The sequence below is a fragment of the Oikopleura dioica genome, chromosome PAR (assembly GCF_907165135.1).
Source record: "Oikopleura dioica chromosome PAR, OKI2018_I68_1.0, whole genome shotgun sequence".
NCBI lineage: Eukaryota > Metazoa > Chordata > Appendicularia > Copelata > Oikopleuridae > Oikopleura > Oikopleura dioica.
The window spans coordinates 1,266,809-1,285,182 of record NC_137293.1 but is presented as its reverse complement, the minus strand read 5'-3'; the positions used below and the strand labels follow the sequence as shown (position 1 = coordinate 1,285,182).

Sequence of the window (18,374 nt, the reverse complement as noted above, 5' to 3'; positions counted from 1 at the left end):
TAAGTAAGGCTTTTACAGTCCGTTAGAGTCTACCTTAAATCCGTTAAATAGGTGCCTCTTGAAAATTTGCTCGTTTAAATAAATATAATATAAGTTATATATTATAAATTATGTTACATAATAAATGACATAATATATAACGTTAATTTAAGATTAATTAAATTACTAATAAAATTTAATAATTATTTTTGTTATTTAAATATTTTAAGTTTTTTTTAATTTAATTAATTATTAATTTTTCTAAATTAATAGGTTAATAAAAAATGATAACATTATTTTTAATTCTAAAATTATTTCGAACCCTAATCAAAACATCAGTCAAAACAACAGCAAATATCTTGACTGCTTTATGCTCTCCATCCTTGAGCTGAATTCCAGAGTCTTCAAAATACACTCTTCGTTGAACTTCGTTTTCCACATTTGAAATCGAAGAAAAGAAATCAAACGCGCCTCTTGCCGCGAAGTGATTGTGCAGAAAGTCGGCAGCTGTTTCAGAAAGATTCTTGAAGTCATCGATTTCGACGCCAGTGACAGTCCGGCGAAGATCCTCCAAGCTCACGCGGCGATCAATCCACAGGCAGAGTGCGGATGCTTCGTTGGCTTCCAATTTTGCTTATCAGTAATTTTACAAGTGCCGTTTTCCCCCGGCGTTGGTGTTTTCGGCGAACTCATTAATTGAAAAGGAATTTTCGATTTTCACGAAATACAAGAAAATTAACGAAAATACGGTATTAACGCTTGAACGCATATTACGCAGATTTCTGCGCAAAGCCCCTGTGAAGTTCAATAACTCATATTCGGTTCTCTCAAATCTTTATCCGATTTGACGCTAGAACACGTCAAAGGCGCTGCGCAGAAAACTCCGCAATATGCGTTCAGCAAAATTTTTATTCTGTGCTTTCATACGTTAACCGGTAACTTACCGTAATGAAAAGAGAGCTGTTTTTTCTAAATCAGCTGTTTTTGAATAACTTTCAAATTGAAGCCAATTCCTTTCGCACGTGTTTCTTCGATCTCGCTCCTAATCGGTTCTTGCGCCAGTTTGCAAACAGTCTCTTTCCCCAGCTTCTAAAATCGAAATCCAAAAAACGCGAAATAAAAAGTTCAAAGAAAGATAGTAATTGTAGAGCCGGGTATCTAATAACAAGCCATATCTCGTAACTCGCTGGTGAGGCCCTTAACATTGGTATGAGATAACAATGCTGTTCAAGTTGGGATCAATTGATTCGTACCTGAGAGAATGCTATCGAGCGCATTTTTATCATTCCCCTTGCATTTGTTTTTCTCGGGCTAGAATTGTTATTTACGGATCGGTTAATGATTAGATTTGATTGAATTCCTGTCGTCTCTCTTTGGCGCATTCCTGTGGTAAGTCTGTTTTTTAGAAAAAAGTGCTTTTAGGATGAAAATAATTAGGACAAACAAGGATTAGGTCATTTGCTGGTCGATTTTAGCGGAAGGTTACAGTGATACTAAATCTCTTCTCAGTTAGGGATTAGGGTTAGGGGCTGAGAATACCTACTGGAGGGGGTCTAGGGGTCAAAGCACCCCTTGGTTAGGGTTAGGGTTAGGGTTTTAGCCATATATTTTTTAGAAAATCGAAATTAAATATCATCTAAAGTAGCTTTATTCATCACAGAACTTTATCAGTGACAACATCATTCCGGATTCCGGACATAACCAAATCCGGAAGGTCATTTGTTTTGAAAATTAATGCTTAGCGAGTTTAATAATGTACCCAAAACGTGAGTTCAAGACTGATCTTCCAGGTACCTGCTACCCTTCAAACTTTGGCATTTCGACTGTCAGTAAGAAAGTCAAGTACCTGTAATGCATCTTTGTCTTCAGCCCAGTCGATGAATCTTCGGAAGAGCTCGTCTTCATCGCATAATTCTCGCATGTATTCGATCTTACTGTCGGTTCAGAAATCGCTATTATTTCCAACAAATCTATATTTCGTGAAAATTTAGAACCGAAAAACGAGTCTCTCGCTCCAACAAGATACTTGACATAAACAGATGGAATGCGCTGCTCAATCTGACTATATATCTGGATAAGGCTTTTCGCGTCCAGCATTCGTCTTTCCTTTCGGCAAGATTTGAGCTCCGGCAAGAAGAAATTCGTCCAAAGATCGAGATGAGTTCTGTAAATGACCTTCAAATTAGTAAAGAGCCTCTTGATCTGGATCCGTTCGAACAAATCGTCTTCCTGTAGATCGATCAAACACCCGATATAGACATGAATCGCAGAGTGCAATTTTGAGCTTTCAAAAGATGATCAATTTGTGATTAATTGCCTTTAGAAATTTTCTTATCCACTAGTGATTGCGTCAAATTACATAAGAACTTTCAAGAAAAGATCAATCAAAAATGCTGTCGTTAGAAAAAGGCTTTCCTGTGTAGAAAACCTGAGTCAGAGCAAAAAGATCACCGTTCATATAATTATGCTCCGTAAAGAAAATCTCCCATATCGCCTCTTGAAATCGAGCCTCGTTTTTCGGGACGTCTTTGGCCACTTTTTCCGGGAGAAACTCGCGCCAGGAAGATTCCAATCGCAGCACTTCGGAAACGTTAACCGCGAGGTTGAGTACTTGCGTTTTTGGTAGACTGTTGTTGGGTTGAATTTTTAGTGAATAGAAGAGCGAAAATTCTCTAGACGCGCAACAATGAAGCGCACTATAAGAGAAAAATTTCTCTAGAGCCGAAGTTGTTGTCAGGGCTAAATCCACTCACAGTCAGTCAGATTACCGCTTTTCTGTGATCTAGTTACAGTCCGGCGCCGTATTTTGAGAGGTAAAAAGAGAATTTTAAAATTTACTAAATTTCGTTCAGTTTCGATGACTGAGGAAGTTAGGGAACAGCCTAAAGTGGGACTGCTTCGCAAAGTTTGCTGTACAACTTTCGGAAGACCCAGATTTGTCGGTTTATACTGGAAATACCAGTGAACAGCATCATAACGCTTCTAAAAAGAACACGACACAATATTTTCTGAAAAAGAACACGATACAATATTTTCTGTTAAGAACACGACTCAATATTTCTTTCAAAATTTTCACTTTCTAGCGCCGAGAAAAAAAATCGGCTCTAGAAAATCTTGTCCTCTTTCTTTCTTTGCAGGGTTCGCTTGATTTTAGTAAAGCAGTAATTAGTTTACGTCTCAAAGAGAGTGACCATGGAGATTGCTCTAAGCCAATCAGATATTAGTATTTCTTCTGTCAGCCAATCAAAGACGGGCAAATCTTCCCCATCCTAGGATCACGGCATTATCAAATCATCTGTATCGATTTTTAGTGTTCTGCAACTCAGATGATCGCCATAAGCAGTAAAAATATTCAACCCTTTGACCCATACAAATCGTACTTTTGAAGCCTTTCGTCCAGTCTCTCCAGCACCGTTTGATCTCGGAATAATTCAAAGTCTGCTGAAATTTGCGTCATTTTTCTCCCTTTTCTCTCCCCTCTGTCATTTTTTGCTAAGGGTGCGGTTTTGTTGAAAGAAGAGTTAGTCTTGCATTAAGAATTAAAAATTAAGTATATGAACTTGTCACAGATAAGCCAACCTGGCTTTACTATAGGACTGTATAGTGATTAAATGGCATTTAGAGGGTTACAATTAATTCGAAAAAAATCGTAATTCTAAAATTGCTTGTGAAAAATAGGACCCCCTTAAATGGTCAGTCTGTCTGGTAGACAAAGAGCGATGAAAGAAGATTCCCTTTTTTAGAATGTATGTAAGCTAGTCTCTAAAATTTCGGCGGACTAACCGAGGAGGTCAGATCTTGTGGATTGCCTTTTTGATAACACTACGTCGTCACGCTTATCGGCGGTTTCGCTCGAGAATTTTAAACCGAAATTTTTGCAGTACTCGACCGCAAATATAAACGCGTCAGATATTTTCTAATAATTTTGATTTTTCGCAGCTAAGCGAAAAAAATAAGAAACATGGGCCGAAAATTGGCTTCTTGAACTTCTGGGACTTACCAACTCCCTTGTCCGGATTGACCCCAAGTTTCGCCAAAGCCTTTTGCTTATGAGTCTCTTGCGTCGCGGAACTGTTCATTTTCGACTGTGGCGAATCGAGCAGCACTCCGACATTAGGAGATTTCGGACGTGGCAGGCCGGCGTAAAGGGATTGCCGCGAGCTTCGACGTTTCGTGTGCTGAATCGCAAATGGTCACCGTTCATTTTATACACATCCTGCATTATTGGCAGCAGGCGGCGTTTGAACTTGTCGCTTTCGGTAATTGCAGTCTAAACTTACTTTATCCTCCTGCATCTTTTTCTTCTCGCGATCTCGCTGAGACTTGCGCTTTGATGATTTTCTCTCCAATTTGCTTACTAATGAACAAACTTCTTCCATATTTTCGTTGGTTTGAGTTTCTGCTTCTATATATTCATGAACAGTGACTTTTGATAGATATCCATATTTGTGCGACGTAGTAATGATGAGCGAAATTATCGATTGAAAATAATCAAAACTTATACAATCTTACTTATAAAAACGGTATCTGGACTCAAAAACCGGCGCAAACCAAGAAAAAGAAGTGAATTTTTGTAAGACCAATAAGCTTGCTGTATTTGGCCTACCCGCCAATCAAAACCTATTTCCATAAAATCAATCCTTTTTCTTGGTGCTGCTTCAAAAACCTGCGTAAAAAAAAACCTGTGTCTGGACAAAAAAGAGCTCCCGAAAATCCGCCTGGAAATCGGATCTTACGATGATTACCCCCTTTAAATATTTATTTTTTCTATTCAGATAACTACTGAAAGAAGTTCATCCTCCTTTGGTTAATAATAAGTATTTCTGTATACTGTGGCTCTGATAAAAAGTAGGGTGTATCTGTTCCTTTCTGTCGCCTTTCTTCTGAATTGAAAGTTGCGTGTCACTTATTTCGTTGCTTAGTGAGATAGTGAAGAAGTAAGCTTTTCTCGGCTCAACAATCGATGAGCTCAACCTAAACGAACGTGTATAATATAAAAAGATATTGCTCTGGCCCGGGATCTGCTCGTCTATAAACTACCGTCATATATGTCCATTTTCGTTCCCGCTCTCTTTTTTTTCTTAAAAATCGACTCTCTTTTCAATAAAAATGAAATGCTACCATCGTGGAGTATCGTATAAATTATTAAACTCAAGTAAGCTTCTTATTATTTTTCATCGAAAAAAGGCTTCTTTGGTCAGTTTTTTTTCAAATAAACTTGAAAAAAATTGTCCATTATTGAAAATTTGCCTGATAAGAAATTCAATCCTTTACGTATTCGATCCGGCTCTGAGACTTTAAGCTGGCCACAGCAGAGCCTTAACCTCCGAACAAATTGTCCAACCGCTCTAAATACGCCAGCTCCTCTCCCTCGCTTTCTCAAGACCACAACAACAATCAACACTGCTTAAACTGAGTTGGCAGATTGCGATTTACGCGCTTGTGATTAAAAATCGTGTCTCTCTTACCTTCTTTTTGCTGCTTATTTTAACAAGCGCAAGCCGATCATCTCTAACTATAAGCTTTTCCAATACATCACTAGGCTCTTCGAGTATATTTTGACGAGTAAATGCATTTTTCAAGAAGCAAAATCGGGTATATTGACAAGTGCGCGCGGAAATCGTAATTTCCTGGACATTGAGTTTTTCACTGACCACAAGGCAAATACAGTCATTTTGGAACATCTCTATCTTTTGGTTCGGCATTCTTGAAAGAAGGCGATTTCTAAAGTCGACAATTATCAAATGTAAACATGATGTTACGCGACGAACTCAAACGCATCTTTTCTGGGAAATTAAAAAGTACATCTACTTGTGCATCTACTTGTGCGTCGCTTAGAAATGTTGTCCGTAAATAGTTGAGCACTCTTGATCGTTGATCGTTTTAAAATTGATCGCTTTTTATCCGGATTTTGTGCTGCTCACCTGCCGAGATCTGATAAAAACGCTTATCAGAATCGATGCTGGGAGCGAAGGCTTCCGGCTCAATGCTCAAAAACCATGTACGCGAATGTCTGTTGTTCTCGAGGAGCGACCATGTTATCATCGGGCTGATTATCCGGGATCGAGATAAATACCTCTCGCTTCTCTCCCGGTACTGAAAACTTTTTACAACGTTAATACTCAGGTTCTAAGGCTATCTAGAGTCTAGACAAGGCGATTGAATTCTAAAATGTCCCGAAAAATGATAAAGATAGAAGGTAAATCATATAACTACAGTTGATTGAGGATTCAAGGTCACCCTGAATGCCACAAGAAGAATCTTGTGAAACTAAGTAAGACGATAAAGTTTCACTTTTCATAAAAGATTGCTTCAATTTACGGCCTTTGTTGCATCTAAGCACAAAAACTGTTTTTGCCTGCTGAAAGATTCATTAGAGAGTTTCAACGCTAGAGCAGAGATACAGAATATATTCTAATATTTTTTTGAAAAATTATTTTCAGAATGTCGTTTGCATGCGATGCAATTCAATCTTCGCTTGAGAGCGCCTACGATGTAGCAAAGTCCTTGGGAGGAACATATCTTGACGGTATTAATCGAAGAAAACTCTGTTGAGCACGTTATTTTTCATTCAGTTTTTTGTTCGACTAAGGCTACCTACGAGTCGTCCGCAGCGCTTCTCGATGACTGCGAAATTGTAAGCATCAATATTCTTCGCACGGAAAAATAATGACTCTTTAGGACTGGCCATGCTCAAACGCTGGATCAATGACAATGTCTATCTTGATGATTCTCTTCTTCTCATTTCTGATGATGAAAAACTGAGCATGTTCTGCGAAAATGATCCAAGTTCATCTCTCCCCAATCATTTATTTCTTACATATCAATAAAATGAAAAACCCCATGTTTTGATTCTCAAATATAACTGACATGATAAGTACCAACTCTTGCTTCAACACCCTAGTACAAAAAAGGTATGTAAGTTAGTTATATTCAAGGTTATCCATAAAACAACTTTTGTTCCGACCGACAATTTGTAAACTTGCTTCCTGTTAAGGCCATAAGAAAGCGTTGAAGCATTCAAAAGAGACTTTCAAAGTACAGCTTATTTATTGGTTTTGTTTTTCGAAGAAACGTTTGAAGAAATGCTTACTTGGGAAGAACGGTGCAAGAGACTACAAGATTTTATTGAAAATGCGTTCAATTTCGCAACTTCGGCTGGAGAACAAGCACTTGATGGTTTGAAGCTTGAATTTTTTCAATGAAGAATTTGCTTTTAGCTTTTTGTTTATCATCGAGTGAAAGTACCTACAAAGATTCCGCAGCGCTCATAAATACAGACTGCATTATTGTAAGTTTAATAAGTTAGACGATGACATTTAGTAATCTTGAGGACTGGCCCTGTACGAAAGCAGGGGCGCCTGAGACAACCTCTTCTGGGCCCGCAGTTACTGTGTCAGAGCTTTCTGGCGCTGATTCTATAACAATTCCTTTCCTGCTGATTTTCATCATTGGTATTTTAAAAGAATGAGAAACTCCGAATTCGATGGGAGTAAAGAAATGTATTTGATGAGCAGTGCTAGTTTCATTATTTTTTTTTTTTCGATAAATTCTTGGTTTCGGTTTTCGGGAAATAAATTACAGAACTGAGAACGAGTCATACTCTTCAGGAATAAAAATCTCTTCATGTCGGTTTTTTTTTCTTTCTGTTCATTATTTTGTTGTTTTGTTTTGCTTGCATCACATTGACGGGAGAAAAGAAGATGTCCATTTTTGCGCGATATTTTTTTCAGGAAAGATTTCAGGAAAGAGGAACTTGTTGTTGGTTTTTTTCAGGGTTTTTTTAGCGGGGACTTTGCTGGCTTTTTGGAGCTAGAATTCGGGAATCAAAAGCTGAGTTGAACGAATAGAATTTAAGTTCGTAACTCGTGTGGATATAAATTTCCACACGAATTAAATTTAAAGCTAAAATAGCGAAGGAGATAAAGGGCGCTTTCAGTGGGCTTTTTTGATTCCATTCCTTGGTCTTGAGCAGACTGGGAGTGAGGGGCGCGCAGGGCATTGTGCAGATTTGATCGCAGAATTTCGTAGCTACGGCATATTTGTGACGATTCGGATTTGTGCAGCTGGGCGAACATGGCGTTGTACTTTGCGAGGGCTGTGACAATGAACGACAAGAAAAATGTGAGTAATAATTGAAGCACTCTTGATTCAAGAAGAAAAAGCTGGGGACCCTTATCAGCGAAAAGAAACGCTTGTGTAATACTCTAACGTAAAAATAGAGAGCGCTTTTCTTGTTGAAACACTTTTTAAAAGACTTATCTTACAAATTGTTTCAAATAAAAAGTGGTGGCATCAGAAGTGACTTACTAAAATGTACCTATTCCAAGTCACTTTGTAACTTAATAATCGACCTCATTTTTATAGGAATTCTCATCCAGATTAAGGTTCTACACGTCAGTTATTTCGTTCAATGAAGACTGGTTTTTTGTATTTAAAATTTATGCACGTATTCAAAAATTAGGCCCGTTCTCGATTCGAGTTCAACTTCGTCGAAGTGGTTCCAGTTCAAGAGGGCGAGCGCGCCCGGGTCCGTCGTTTTTGCATAAACCGATAAGAATTCAGGTATTGGCGTGTACAGCGTTGGATTTTCCGTTTCGATTCTCCGCTCCATCCATTCTTAAACGCGTGTTAAAAATATGCAAAGGAATTTTTCCCGAGTTTTCGGCTAAGTGCTGGGGCACAGACAGTAGTTCGCGATAAGGGCCCTTACTTACAGTCGTTTACGAGTGGATAAACTTGGACACAAGTACTGTCAGTAAATTTGGCTCCATTTGGGTATTATGATTATTAAAACAAACGAACGCGAAAAAAAAATTTTAACTTACCGGTGAATTTCTCGTCAGGTTCGGTCATGGGCAACGAGCTTACTGAAAACTTCCTTCCATTACTCGATCCGTTTCCAGCGGCGTCCCTGTGATGTGACATTCCACCGAGACCTGCTGAGGCGGAATTCGCGAAGTACACGGGCGGATGTTGCTGGGCCTTTCCATTTTGGTGGTTGACATAGTAGCTGCCGTGCTGGCTCGAGGTGACCTTTTCCCAGCCGGGCGGGAGGCACTCACTTTCCAGCGGGAGATTCCAGTGGGTTGTGTTCGTGTTGTGATCGACGAAGTACTTTTGACCGTCGTCGGTGAAGGCGACGTCCCAGCCGCCCGGGAGCCGATCTTCCAGAAAATGGCTGCTGAAAAAAAAGTTGGTACGGTATTCTTTTTGAAGAAAAAAAAATATTTTAATATACCGAGGAGAATTTCAAATGAAAGGCGAAAATACGCGAAAATAGAATTATTTATGCGGTAAACAGTAAATGTTTAGCAAGGTTTTATTTCCGCCGAAAAAATGCAAATAAAAATGTTTTCAAAGATTTTTTTATTACATACATTTCGAGCCGAAAAAGTAAAAATGAAAATCCACGCGTCCCCCGGAACGTGCGAATTTTCATCCCTTTTTTTGAAAGAGCTTTTCGCCAAGCGCATAATTGAAGGATCTGGCTGAGAATTTCGCGAGAAATGGTATTTTGCATAAATTTTACGCGCCAAAAATAGATTTGGCGGATTGAAGAGCTTTACCTGTTCTGAGAGTTTGAGCGCTGGTGCTGATAAGCGATGGATCGCCTGTCAGAGTTGTAAGATGAAGTTGAGGCGAGAGACGCATTTGACTGAAACTGATTAGCTTCGTTGCCGTACTGACAGCTGTCCGAGCTCACTGATGACCTGAACAAGAACTTACAGATTAGCCAGGCAGGACAGGGTAAAGCCTTCTGACTTCTTGGAACAAAAAGCCCAAATTAAATTTTCAAATTAATTTTTAATGAACGGAACCTGTTTTGATAGACATCTCGTGCGCCAAATTGACTTGCTCTTTTCACTACATTATCATTGTTGTTTTTCACTGGAACATTCTTCTTGTACGTTCCCTTCGTATGTCCCTCAGATTTGGGTTGAAAAACAAATGGTTAGGGTTAGGTTTATGGCTAACCCTAACTGTTATTCGTCAGCTATTCGAATAGCCCCAAGAACATGAGTGTTTTTGAGCTTGAAAATAAAATTTTCAATAGATTTAGCTTTATAAAACAATGATACACCCTTAAGAAAGCTATTTTCAACCCTTATGCCTGTTTACTGTCTTTCTGCTTTGTGAAAATCTTGAACTTCTTCGTCAATTTCTCCATTTTTTCGTTTATTTTCGGTATTTGCGCCTCTCTACATTTCGCGGCTCTTCATTTTCGCTTTTCGCATGCATCCGAATTCGGCGGAGCAGATTCTCCACTTTTCAACTTTCGCGGATTTCGCTCAAAAAATGGTCAAACAAAAAAGTGGCAAAGAAAGGAAAAGACGAAAAAAGACGAAATTCGCGCGCCCAACCAGAGCTCACGCGGCGACTCATGAATCATCACTTTGGAATGTCGGATTCTGAAGCTCGCGCCATGAAGAGATTGTTCTTTCTCGACTGTCTGGTAGACTGTCTGATAGACGCAGCAATAGTTATCAGTTACGATTGGAAAAACAGGTTGATTTTTAAATTTAAATTCATAAATTCAACTTAAACTTACCGATTTAAAAGCCGCGCGCGGCTTTTGTTTCTATCACTACCAAGAGATTTTTTCTGAAGCCGCGTGCGGCTCAAGAAACTAATTAAATTCAAGAGTCTCCAAACTTTAAGTTTGAGATCGAAAAAGCCGCTTTCAAAAAAAGTAGAATTTGTTGCGCGGCTTTTTTGATAATTTTTTTGAAGAGCAGCATATAAGAAACTTGCGGCTTTTAGAAAAAAAAAGTCATTACAGTGCAAAATGCGCGACAAAAATGCATTTTTTCCATGATGTTTTAAGTGATAAACACGCAAGCTGTTGCGTAAAAATCCAGCTCATCCGCATACGAGAGTCGACAACTACAATTTGTCATAACAAATTCTAACCAAGAGAGATAACTTCGTTTATCAACATTTATTCATAATCTCGAACCACAGCGCATAATAACTTATTTGAGCAACACGCGATTTGAATGAACTTTTTTTTTCGTTAAAAAATAGCTCTATTCAAAATCAATGGAGAAATATGGAGTAGAATAGATCGATTCGTCCAGACCGTCAGTTTCGTACCAGATTTCTTTTATCTAAAAAATATATTTTAGGAGCGATTTGGATTTTCGAAAATTTACCTCAAATGAGCCGGCGCCTCGATTTATCTGTTCAACAAGCATTCCAGCCCCTTCTGTGGACGGGGTATAATTTTTCTTCGCGCCGTCTTGTATCACCTTGATCTTCGTTATCCTTTTCCAGACCAGTTCATTCCCGAAATATTTTTGGTGATCCTTGATCTTCGGATTCGCCATATAGATTTCAAAGTACAGATCTGCAGGGCCATCCACTTCGCAGCTCATTTGCCTGACTTTGATTCCGTGTTTTCCGAATTGTTTCTGATTCTCGTATGCTTTTTCTGCATCTTCGAGAAACTTGTGGATTTGAGAGACCGAAATAGCGAGGCATCCGTCAGCAACTTTCGAGACGATGACACCGGCGATTTCTTGATTCGAATTCATCACTGGACCACCGGAAGCACCTTGCTCGACTGACGCGTTGATCTGAGTTGTTACAGTCAGTCGAAAATGACAAATTTTTACCTTGATACAATTGAAGCAGTCTTCCTCATTTTGGAAGTTTCCGATTTGGATCTCACCACGTGGTTCATTAATTTTCGCGGAAAAATCAGCGGTTTTGATTTTAGCTTGGAGCTCTTTTGTCCCGTGACCCAACGGAAACCCAGTTATTGTGACTGTATCATTGATTTTCGAGGGTTGTTTGGAAAGAGCAAGTGATTTTCGCCCGGAGAAGACGGAAGCACAGTCGTTGAAATCGATTCTAGAGGATTTTTTATACTTTTGAATTTTTGATTTGTAAAGTCACCTAATGAGAGCCAAATCGCATTTCCAGTCGTAGTAAATTAACTCAGGATTCGCACCGGACATCTTAAACGATTCTCGACTCAAAAGACCTTGAGTCATCGGTTCAACGACCAAATGATTTTCCACACAGTCGTCAAATGTTTTTTCTTTGCTGAGAGCACTCGCTGTCGTCTTTTTGAGCTCATCGATCACGTGATAGTTGGTGAGCAGAAACGCCAAATCCTTTTTTCGAAATTCTTGGTCGAGTTTGTCCTCATCACTTTGAAGATCGGGAGATTCAGTGACATCCAAAACTGATTTTTTAAGAAATAATTGCTTAGGCCGAATGAGAAGACCAGAGCCGATGACTTGTTCGTTCTGATGTTGAGAGTCGGTAGAGTTTCTCCATGAAATTTTCATACAATTTCTCTCGCAAATTTTCGCTTTACGATCCTGCTTGACTTCTTTTATTGCATCTTCTACTTTTTCAAACGCTTCCCGGGTTTTGAAAATGAAGTAAATCGACTAAAAAGGGTTTATTTTTACTTAAATTCACTTCACTTACGAAACAAGCGATAACTCCACATGCAGCCCAAGCCTTTGGATCTGTAATCATACTTTTCTCTGTCGGTTGCGTCATTTTTAACGATATTTTTGAAGATTTTGTTTTAAAAAGGGAGAATTGTAAACAAGTGAGTGTAAAAAACGGGGAAAATGACTTTACTGCGGGCTTTGTTTGAGCACCACCTACGGTTTGATAAATGACTATTCACATTTACTATTCATAATATGGGGCCTTAAAACTTTCTAAATGGTCTGACTCGTTAATAAATTTTATAGTCGAAGGCAGTTAGGTGGTATTCAACTTTACGAGAAAATGCCAGCTAGAAAAAGTCGAGATTATTTTTGTCATTTTAACTCCCACAACTGAACTCAGTTTATACCTCAAAAATGAGAGAAACATGGCAGAATCTTAGTAAAAAGCGGAAAATACAAACAATATTTGGTATTTTAGCGATTGTTGGTGCTGGTTTTATGGTTTGCATTAATCTCATCAAGTCAGATTCCCCAAATGATGATCTTGATATTCCAACAGGTGGATTGAATCAAACTGAAACTAATTAAAGTAACTGCCTATAATAAGCAGCTTATTATCTCGTCATTTTATCGGAAATAAAGTGCTGAAAAAAGTTCTCTGAGAAAATCGATTTTTTCTTAAAACAACAGTAAAAAGAAAAATTTATATAATCATCAGAGAAAAACCATGAGAGCTTGTAACGACAAGGATAAAAACGTGCTCAACAATTGTCAGAAAACAGAGGGAATCGGGAAACAACAGGGTTTCTTTGCGGTTTTTGTTTGCCAAACAACGATTTTTTGGTTTTTAACCTGTATTTTGGAGAATTAGTCAGTGAGTTTACGCGAAGGAAAATTCCAGCTGTTTGTAAAAGAAATATTATGATCTCAGCTTTAGAGTGGCCTCTTTACTTATGACTCGCTTTTATCAAGTGTTAGTACAAAGAAGCCTGATTAAAGAAGGGTCTATCTTTGCGCAAATGGCCAATTAGTAAACCATGCTATTCCGCATTTACGGATTTTCGCATTTTCAAAATGGCCTCAATCGGCATTCAGCGGGCAGCAAAATTATTCGGCCAACGTGGGGCTATCTCCTTCTTAATTAGGACACAAACTCGGTAGAGGGCTCTCAAATATGGCGATAAATAAAGGACCTACTCTTCAATAATGACCGCAAGGTGATGACAAGGTGAAATTTATTGGTCCCCTGTATCCAGAGCTGCAAATTTTGGTTTATTTTTGCTAAGCTGAGCTGAGCGAACCTACGTGAAAAGTTTTCTGAGCTGAGCTGGCCTATTTTGCAGCTAAATGAGCTGAGCTGAGCTGAGCTGCCCTTCTTCAGAGGTCATTTAGCTGAGCTGAGCAGACCTTTTTTTTAGGTAGTTGAGCTGAGCTGTGCTGAGCAGACCCTATTTAGAGCTGAGCTGAGCTGTTTTTTACTGCATTTTTAGTAGTAAAATTGTGTTAAAATCATTGAGCTGAGCTGAGCTGAGCTGAGTGATACTCGTCTGAGCTGAGCTGAGCTGAGCAGATCAGATCATTTTCGAAAATCAATGAGCTGAGCTGAGCTGAGCGACTGCTCAATTCACTCAGCCAGCTCAGATCACTCAGCTTAACAAATTCGCAACTCTGTCCGTATCCATCCTCCTATCTATAATCATGATCAATCGGCTCGTAGATTGCCTTTAATGTTCCTCTGTGAAAATGGTGACCCCTATTTTCTGTAGAAAAAAAATACCTAAAGCTCCCTCCTTATCCTTATGATTTTTCAATCAGAATCAGCCACGGATTAGCTATTATCAAAACGATCTTCCGATCGCCCCTACTGATAATAATCCCCTTCGAATTCGAAATTTGCAATTTTCTGCTGCGTCATCCTAAAATGATAACTGAGTTTTAATGTTTTCATACAACTTTCCTGCTGGAGGAAGGGAGACAGGACAAGTTGATCAGAGCCGAGCGGAGGCGCATTAGATGGTTCCCAAAAGTAATTAGGAAATTTAGACACGTCAAAATTAATCCCACGATTTGGGTCAAATTTGCTCAAAAAGAGGACCTTGATAAGAATAATCTTTTTGAGAAAAGGAAGCTCATTTTTAGAGCTCTTCCACGACCCTGACTCAGGTTTGGATACAGGTTTTCGACCCAAATTTTGCTCTCTTTCGAGTCCAAAGAATTCCACTGGTAACTTGTTGAAGTCATTAGCAGTCCATTTCCGTGTTGATTTTCTATTTCTAGCAAAACTTGCAAAACGGAAAGCGCTTCCAAAACAGTATAGAAGAGGAGGAAAAATGACCCGGCAGTAAAATCCGGTCAGGTCAAAGCCTCGCCAGGGCAAGTTCTAAAAAAGCGCTCTGAATATTTAAACCTGTTTTTGTTTTTTTCGTTTTTTCGCTCTGGCGGGCCCAAGAGGGTTTTTTACTAAATAAAATTTTTTTTCTAAAAAAAAGCTGATTCGATTATCATCATCAATACCTTCCTTGTGTAATACTACACAGCACTCAAATAAAAATTCGATGACATAAAAATAAACGGGGCAAACTTAGGCTTGCTGACATATTTTCAAAAACGTGGCTGAATTTCGTGGCTTGAATTTAATGAGAGCTAATCCATCTTCGCAAACATAGGAGGAATTCGCGGAACGTGAAATGGTACTGTTAGTTTAGCCTCAATTCTTGGTCACTAAAGCAAACGAAAATATTCTTAAAATTAAAAAGAAGATAATCAAAAGGAGCGCGACTCAAGCAAGTCGGTAATCGACTGGATGCGATAAGAGATTCTCTTTTCGTTTCCTCCCTTTTACTCCCGAAAGTAATATTTACGTTCCGCACTTGGCCGCACGGGGTCAAATAATTAGCGCGATAAGAAAATTTCGATAAGGAAAATTGTCCCAAAAGTTAGGTCACCTTCAGAGAGAATTTCCGACTCCATGATGTAATTAGAGACGATAAAAGTTGATGATCAACTCCGGCTGTCAAATTTCAAAATAACCAAGCTTTCAACTTTTCAATTTTGCATTAGGATGCGTTTATTAGGAGATTGTCATTATGAGCTTCGATTTTCAAACAGACTTTTCTTCAAGAAAAATCAAAGAAAAAATGGGTTCAAAACTAAGTTTTTGCTCAAGCTTAGCCAGTTTGACTCAAAATTACGAGGCTAAGCTGAGCTAAGCTAAGCTTGTATTTAATATTTTATGCGCTAAAGAAATTAGGTCAAATTTCCTTTTCTATACTTCTAAATTGAGATCAACTAGAGTAATTATTTAGACAATCTACCGCAAGACAAGTATGTTTACCTTGTTGTAAAACTCATTTACGGAAGTGTTCTCGTGTCACGTGCAGAAATAAGGCTTTGCAAGGGATTTGCGATGCATGTTCGAACATATCATATGTTACATATGCATTTTTTTTTTCTTATTTGGCTACGGAAATAATGAAAAAGAGCAGGAAGAAGAAGAAAATCCAGATTTTCGTCTTCTGATTTCTCCGTCTATATTTGAATAAAGATTAAAAAAAAGTAAATAACAAGATAAACTGTCCAAGAAAGATCCTTGGTTGAGCATGTCTGATTTCTCCGTCTCTCTCATGCTTTCATAAATATGCATGAAAGGGATAATCCTCTAGGAAAGGAACGATAAGTGCGCAAAGGAGGGACTGATAAAGAACCGAGACAGAGTGAGGAAATTATACTGGAGAATTTCGTCTTTGTTTTCGAAACTTGAAGATACCCGACGTCAATCTTGGGTTTGGTTTTTTCCTTTGAACATGAAAATATTTGACGATCAAATATATTTTAGAACATGTGGACGCGAATTTCTGAATTTTATGAAGTCTGAATAAATATGAAAGCGATAATGATATTTGGAAACTCCTACAGAATATTTCTGCCAGTCAGTAGAGCATAAGGGCTTTCAATACAGTGACAGTGAGTTCGAAAATTTGAGAATTCTTTTATTAAAAAAATTTATTTTTTGATAGAATCATAAATGTGCTTTTGCTGTGGCTCAAAAGTCGACGATGACAAGGAAGAGATTGAAATGCTCAAGCAGCAGCTTGGGGAAAAGGATAAAGAAATCGAAGACTTGAAGAAGAAAATGTACCAAATGAGGGAAGCACAACGAAAAAAGGAAATGGATGAGAAAGACAAGGTTAGCTAGAATTGTTGATTGGCTGAAGTTATAGTAAAAAATAATAATTAAGATCATTGCTGACATGCGAGACATGCTTAGAGATAAGCAGCAAGGCGGGTCTGTTGATCCTCCATCTTACGAAAAAGCTGCTTCAAGGATCCCAGGTGCGCGTTTCTCTTTTCTAGAGAAATCATGATGAAGTTACCACATCATAATTTGTCTTTAGCATTGACTGAGCGTGAAAAATTCGTCCTCCGAGTTCGCAAGATGGAAGGTCACTACTTCGGCAACGATGCCGTCAAGGGAGTCCGACCACCTCATGATAAGGAAGACTACATGGCGTTGATGAAATCTGTTGCCAAGGGACTAAGGACTTTCAATGTGAAATGCACGTTGAAATCCGACGTGGAAATTTCGATGTTTGGCTGGAAAATTCGTCAGGTTTCCAAGATTCCAGGTCTGACGCTCTTGATTGGCGAAATGGTGATTATCTGGGAGTTGTTCTTGTCGAGAGATGGTGAGGTGGAAATTTGCAATCTCGTTTCTTATCAGAATCCATTCAGGGGAGCCCGTCCGGTTCAAAGCCAAATGTGACTACATTGGTGAGCCGTCGGGGCGATCGATCAAGACTCAAGATTGGGAAACAAGCGAGAATGACGATGGTGAGGCGAAAGTCGGCTTCGTCACGGACGGAAATGGCAAAGATGTCCGATGGAACGTTACTATTCTCGACTAACTGCTCCCTAAAAACAGAATACAATTCTCTTGATTTCAACTCTTCGAGCGCTAAACAAGGTCATCATATTTCAACCCAAAATTTTCCGTCGCCAAGTAGAAATTTCCTCCGTAGCTATTTCAACAGTACCCTTTCCTCTCTCACGCGTGCTCATGTCAGCTCGCCAGCGCCTCCTGCCGCCGCGCGCTCGGACTCCATCTATTCCACAATCTCGCATTTTTCAAGCTCTATAAAACCTTGCGTCCAGCGTCGATTCTCCATCACAAACCGAGATACTCAGTTCGAGACAAAACACACAGAAATAAATATGAAATTCACTCTTGCTCTTTTGCCGCTGCCAACGCTGAGGTCCAGTCCAAGCCCGACGTTCCCAACCCATTTGCTGAGCAGCGAGACAACCTCCGAGAGCACATCAACTACACCCTCAACCAGTGGTACGGCGAATGCGAAAGCTTCGACCGATGGAGTGATAAGCTCAACAACATGGTCGACCGACTCGACAAGGCCTTCAACAAGTGCGGCGAGGAATACACCTCCTGGACTCGAAAGCGACGACAGGCTGAGGAAGAAGGCGAAATCGAAGAGCGACTCTCCAAGAAAAACGAGGCCAAGGCCACCTCCCAGATCCGATCCGTCACCAAGCGAATCGTCGGACGAAACCTCGGCGGCTGCACCCGAAACAGAATGCTTGCCCGAGCTGAGCGAATCGTCGGACAGATGGTTGACGCAAAAACTTCTGGTTCCTGCTAAGTATTATTCATTTCTTTTTAAAAACCACCGTTCATAAAAATGAACGGTCTTTTTTCTGTGAAACTAAAGCAAGGGTACCCTTAAGGAAAATTACGATAATTCCATATCGAAGTCTTTTTGAGGCCCAAGCTTAGATTTCATTGGTTAAAAAATTAACCTATTTGTACACGACTGGCCATAAAGGATGGATGACACCTTTATATATTAACTGTATCTGTCTAACTTATCCTTGAATCTGGCTTGTCTTTATCAGAATATTAATTTTCAAGCGCTTATTCAAAATATTCTGATAACAGCCATTTTCATTCAGCTATTATCACCAACA

General features: G+C 39.2%; 4 protein-coding genes and 1 long non-coding RNA gene across 5 annotated transcripts; 2 read left to right on the top strand and 3 right to left on the bottom strand.

Annotated features, from left to right (window-relative positions):
• Nucleotides 1–12: 12 nt before the first annotated feature.
• LOC145701071 (pleckstrin homology domain-containing family G member 5-like) lies at nucleotides 13–1,901 on the bottom strand. Its single transcript, XM_081778299.1, has 6 exons — nucleotides 1,826–1,901; nucleotides 1,233–1,290; nucleotides 1,140–1,176; nucleotides 1,002–1,057; nucleotides 302–600; nucleotides 13–33 (listed from the first exon to the last, which is right to left on the bottom strand). The coding sequence occupies exons 1-6, from the start codon at nucleotides 1,898–1,900 to the stop codon at nucleotides 13–15; spliced, it is 546 nt and encodes a 181-aa protein (XP_081634425.1). The 5' UTR covers nucleotide 1,901.
• Nucleotides 1,902–6,187: 4,286 nt separating this feature from the next.
• LOC145704701 (uncharacterized) lies at nucleotides 6,188–6,826 on the top strand. Its single transcript, XR_014134484.1, has 4 exons — nucleotides 6,188–6,253; nucleotides 6,423–6,508; nucleotides 6,555–6,616; nucleotides 6,661–6,826. It is a non-coding gene; the product is annotated as an uncharacterized LOC145704701 (long non-coding RNA).
• An 809-nt stretch (nucleotides 6,827–7,635) lies between these two features.
• Nucleotides 7,636–10,330, bottom strand: LOC145704335 (uncharacterized). The gene is made up of 6 exons (XM_081781784.1): nucleotides 10,094–10,330; nucleotides 9,801–9,907; nucleotides 9,549–9,692; nucleotides 8,808–9,163; nucleotides 8,454–8,598; nucleotides 7,636–8,067 (listed from the first exon to the last, which is right to left on the bottom strand). The coding sequence occupies exons 1-6, from the start codon at nucleotides 10,148–10,150 to the stop codon at nucleotides 7,833–7,835; spliced, it is 1,044 nt and encodes a 347-aa protein (XP_081637910.1). The 5' UTR covers nucleotides 10,151–10,330; the 3' UTR covers nucleotides 7,636–7,832.
• Nucleotides 10,331–10,913: 583 nt separating this feature from the next.
• LOC145703641 (uncharacterized) lies at nucleotides 10,914–12,548 on the bottom strand. The gene is made up of 5 exons (XM_081781026.1): nucleotides 12,424–12,548; nucleotides 11,881–12,383; nucleotides 11,598–11,835; nucleotides 11,136–11,558; nucleotides 10,914–11,090 (listed from the first exon to the last, which is right to left on the bottom strand). The coding sequence occupies exons 1-5, from the start codon at nucleotides 12,496–12,498 to the stop codon at nucleotides 11,010–11,012; spliced, it is 1,320 nt and encodes a 439-aa protein (XP_081637152.1). The 5' UTR covers nucleotides 12,499–12,548; the 3' UTR covers nucleotides 10,914–11,009.
• Nucleotides 12,549–16,372: 3,824 nt separating this feature from the next.
• LOC145704154 (uncharacterized) lies at nucleotides 16,373–17,442 on the top strand. The gene is made up of 4 exons (XM_081781593.1): nucleotides 16,373–16,581; nucleotides 16,634–16,727; nucleotides 16,790–17,080; nucleotides 17,127–17,442. Exons 1-4 carry the CDS (start codon nucleotides 16,420–16,422, stop codon nucleotides 17,297–17,299), a joined length of 720 nt encoding a protein of 239 aa, XP_081637719.1. The 5' UTR covers nucleotides 16,373–16,419; the 3' UTR covers nucleotides 17,300–17,442.
• Nucleotides 17,443–18,374: the final 932 nt, after the last annotated feature.